At 37.0% G+C, this 4,596-nt stretch overlaps 1 protein-coding gene across 1 annotated transcript in view; it reads left to right on the top strand.

The window, feature by feature from the left end:
- The first annotated feature begins 4,138 nt into the window (after positions 1 to 4,138).
- LOC139720600 (allatostatin-A receptor-like) overlaps positions 4,139 to 4,596 on the top strand; it is a 1,200-nt gene continuing 742 nt past the window's right edge. The window contains exon 1 of the mRNA XM_071631956.1: positions 4,139 to 4,596. This exon is cut by the window's right edge and continues 742 nt beyond it. Within this exon, the coding sequence (XP_071488057.1) occupies positions 4,139 to 4,596 (458 nt within the window).

The following is a 4,596-nucleotide window of genomic DNA, read 5'->3' as shown; positions in this document are numbered from 1 at the left end:
TCGTAGAGAGAGAGAGAGAGAGATAGATAGAGAAAGATAACCCTATAATACACACACACACACACACACGCACACACACACACACACACACACACACACACACACACACACACACACACACACACGCAGACAGATAGAGAGATAGAAAGGATGAAGAGAATTTTCTTCTTTTATCGGGCCAGAAGTTTTGAGTGCTCGCATCAATTTTCACCAGGCGCTTTGTCCTCGGTCTGAATATTATTGAGAAGGCTGTATTGATTTCAGACGTGAAAGGAAAATGAAGATAAGGAAGTACTGAGAAGAGTTGCATTCTAAGTGCCAGATTCATAGCAAACGGACGTGGGCACATTTATTTTTGTTTTTATGGCAACTGGTTTAAATCGATACTATGTCATCTGCAGGTAACCATCTTGATCGATAAAAAGGCGTGGAAGGCTAAAAAGACTTACATTCACAATGCCACTTGTGTCGCATTCGTATATGTCACTTTCAAAAACTCGTCATACGTCTTTCACGCTCCCGGGGAAGTGGTCCAGTTATTTTGTTATGTTCCATTTTTTAGTAAATGTGTTTCAAATAAGGTACGAAACTTCCTGCCTGCCAAAAAGGAAAATTAAGATGATAATGATAAAAGATGATTTTTGAAAGATGACAATTATAATCAATACATAACACTCAAATACTTTCGAATAAGATATACGGAATGTCAACTCTTGTATTAAATCTCATATTTCTTTTTTTTCTAATATGCTATAAATATGAATTTTGGTTATAGCAAACATTGATAACAAGGATCTTGAGTTAACACATAGTTGAATTTGTCTTCCATACCATACCATATTTTCAAGAAAAAACAACAACAACTTTTATGGTCGGATTCCTTTCACCATTTGACGTCTGATCTAGTTTCTCACTATTCATTTATTCATCAGTTTCTTCAACTTTATTGATCTTCCACAAAATTGTTATTTTGTTCAGTAGATATTTTCATCTTTACTTTCTCCCAAAGGTGTTTCTTAGCTGCAAATCCGTCCAATGTTTATATTTGCATCCGTATTTTTGCTCACTAACTTTGTGTACATAAAAAGTAAAGAAAAACTTTTATCATGAAACCAACAGAAGATCAGTATAAGATTTTCTCTGAGATGTTTCATATTCAGAATCCTACACTTTTTAGGAGTATCTTATTTTCAAATCCAATTTCAATCTATGTATAGTGAGTATTCAACTTATTCACATATCAGCATTCTCTGAACCAAAGTTTATATTTTCCTATATTTTACAGTAACCGCTTTCTTCATTTAGATTCATTGTATGTTGTGAAGTACAAAAATACCTATCTATCAAAAGTTAGCATGACAAAAATTCAGTTTCAGTTTCAGTAAGTTTTATTTCTCCACTTGTACATAACAGAAAATAAGTATAACAATATCGAACATATTATTCACAAGTCATGAAAATATAAACAAAACGTCGCATTACAAATATATAATCATGTGAAATAATACATAAATATCATTTCAGATCTTTAACACGTGGTTAAGTGTACAGGTGGAGGAGACCGTTATCAATAAGCAAAACGCTTGACTTGGACAACGGGCCGTTGTCCAAGTCAAGCATTTTGCTTATTTTGTTCAGCGGCCGCGGCCCCTGAACAAATTATGCCTTGTCACAATTTTTTATTTAACTAAAGGAAGGAACGAAACAATTATAAACACGTCGAACAAATAATGTAAATCTTTAAAGTATTTTAAATGTCATTTGACCAAAAAGGACAACACAAGGTGGAATGTATAAAGACGAAAGAAGGACAAAACAAAACAAAACAAAGCCAGAGAATAAGGTACCCGAATAGGAAGAGTAGAGGAAAGAGAGAAGAGAAGAAAAGCGATGAGATATGTATACAGTGTTCAGGGGGTGGGAACAATAAAACAAAAAGCGTAATTTCTAATTCGAGTGGTACATTGCGAGAAGAACGTTTTTTATAAGATGATTAAAAACATTGTAGAGAAGAACTGCGTTTAAGGTCATCATTCAATGAGTTCCATACATCTGGACCACGGTGTCTTATGCAATTTTGAGCTATAATGAGTTTAGGGATTTCCAAATGATAATCTGTTGCATGACGGGTAGGATATGAATGAATACTATAATATGAAATATACATATCTTTAAAATGATGTAAAATGATGTAAATGATGTAATTTCGGACTGAAATTGGTGACACAATATAAGTCTTTTCAGCCAAGAGACCCACAAACAATATTATGAGGATTATGACTGCACATTGAAAACAACGCTAGCGGTATCAACATACACATCGAAATTTTATACTCTCTATTAATGGCCAGGTCAGTTTAATGTCTTGATGTCAACGCCAATTTTCAGGAGTCCCTGTACTGTCCATGCCTTCCTTTTTAATCTCACAAGGACTCTATCATGTACTAAGGAGCCAACTATAGGTGTTAACAGTTGTTGTTTATAATAATAGCAGTATAAGGCCATGCACTGGTACAGTCATAACCTTGAAAAAGTACTAAGCATCGTGGCTAACCCATTACGCAAAATATCAAAGATAACGAAATACCGATGTTGGACAGATATCGAAGTTACAAGAAGACGAATACAGCAGATCACCAAAGAGAGTATAATCTACAAATAAAAGCCTTTCTCCTAAACAGTAGATCAGTAGATCAACACAACCTGCTGTGTTGAAAGAATGACTAATGGGACCCCCTAGTCCAGTAAAAATGACAATACGGATGTAATAGCAAGCTTCTGTACAGCACATTTCATAAAAATGATCAGAATTCGGAAAACAGTGGAAGCCTTGGGCAGGAACTACAGTTATAAGGCAGGAGCTTCATTACATTTGTTTAATATTTTGTGTTTCAACTAATGGACACATTATGTCTCTCCACAACGTTCACGCATGCGCACTCGGGCGTCTCCCAGCTCGGATGGCTATAAGATGGCATTGGTTCATGTATCACATTAATATCCAGTCACTGTCAACGGATCCTTCAAATAAAGCCATCAGCCTTTAAACGGACTGTCTTGTATATCAGAGCGGAGATTACTGTGTGGATTAAAATTCAACAGGTGCGTATCACTTGCCTGCATGATTGTATGTTCGGGAACGTTGTTGCAGTATGTTTATATTACTAAAATTTTACTCGCTATTCTGTTTCACATCTTCTGTTCAAGATAACACATTTTCAGGACAAAGGCAATCATTTTTGCATTAACATGGTAGTAGAAAATCAAGAAATATCAAGATCTACTTAACAATTGTAGTCTATAGCGTATCATAATTCAGGTGGGGCGCTGTAGCATAGCGGATAGGACTCCCGACTCCCAATTGTAGGACCCGAATTCGATTCCCGACCAGTGTTACGTCCTTGGACAAGATGTTTTTACCCTATTATCCCTCTCGACACATATGTACCTGGCACCGCTATAAGGTAATGATAATGGCAGGGCCATCTGGTAGCCGTGGCAACACTGAGGAAGATACCCTGGATAAAGAAGACATTATTATCATTATTATTATCATTATTATTATCATTATCATCATCATTATTATTTCAAATGGGGAGGAAGTATATTTTTTTCTCTTCCGACTTCTTTTAAACTTCCGACTAGCAATATAATTACACATTCTGGGCTATAAAGACTTGTACAAAAATGTGTTTTGGTCTTTGGAGGATCAGGTCTGTAAAACTTTTCAAAAGCATGCAATGTACAAAAAATGATAGATTCTGTAGGGTTTTCAATATCAAAAATAAACATCTTCCAAAACAAGCCATGAAATAGCACGCACGTCCTGACCAATCCCTGGACTTCAGAAGTCGTCGTTCTCTATAGCTACTACGTACGTGAGAAATTTAGAAAGTGTCTTTATCTTCCATTAGGCCTATCCATTATATCGATTAGAACTCCGTTCGTCTCAAAGAATGATACTTTTCGGTGTGATGTATTTGTCGTCTAAAATAGTCTCTAAATAATCTTACTCACAGATCGTATCATCATTGGAGGTAATATGGCAGCGGAAAAAATCCTGATAATTTTTCCTCTCGCTCTTATGCTTCTTACCAATGATGCCAGCGCCGAAGAGCAGATGCATAAAGATCACGATATGGCTACACATTCCTCTTTGCTCATCGAATCAAACATAGAGACATTATCTGCAAGAACCAAGTCCAGCAGGAGCCTCATTGACTTGACCCAGTCTTCGGCCAACATTCAGCAGGACTCGGTCCGAGATGTTGATCTCTGGAATGATACAACTGTTGTCATCTCGACATCCGATGCTATCATCAACACCGTTGAAGGATTGATGAAAATCGAAAAATCGCATGAGTTGTTTCCGTGGTCGTGGTACCCCCTTGAGTGGACTTGGTGGAACATTCTCCAGCTCACATCAGCTCTTCTGGGCCTGTTTGGCAATGCTATGGTCATCCTTGTCCTCTATAAACGAAACTCGTCCAGTCGATCTACAGATATCTTATTAGGAAGCCTGGCTCTTGTTGACCTTGTCACATCGCTTCTTGTCATTCCGGTTCCAGCCTTACGTTCTGCCCCCGACACCTGGGC

The sequence above is a fragment of the Diadema antillarum genome, unplaced genomic scaffold (assembly GCF_040938485.1).
Source record: "Diadema antillarum isolate AM-2024a unplaced genomic scaffold, OU_Dant_1.0 scf00000130, whole genome shotgun sequence".
Classification (NCBI taxonomy): Eukaryota; Metazoa; Echinodermata; class Echinoidea; order Diadematoida; family Diadematidae; genus Diadema; species Diadema antillarum.
Note: the sequence above shows the minus strand (reverse complement) of the source record. Positions and strands in the feature narration are given on the sequence as shown.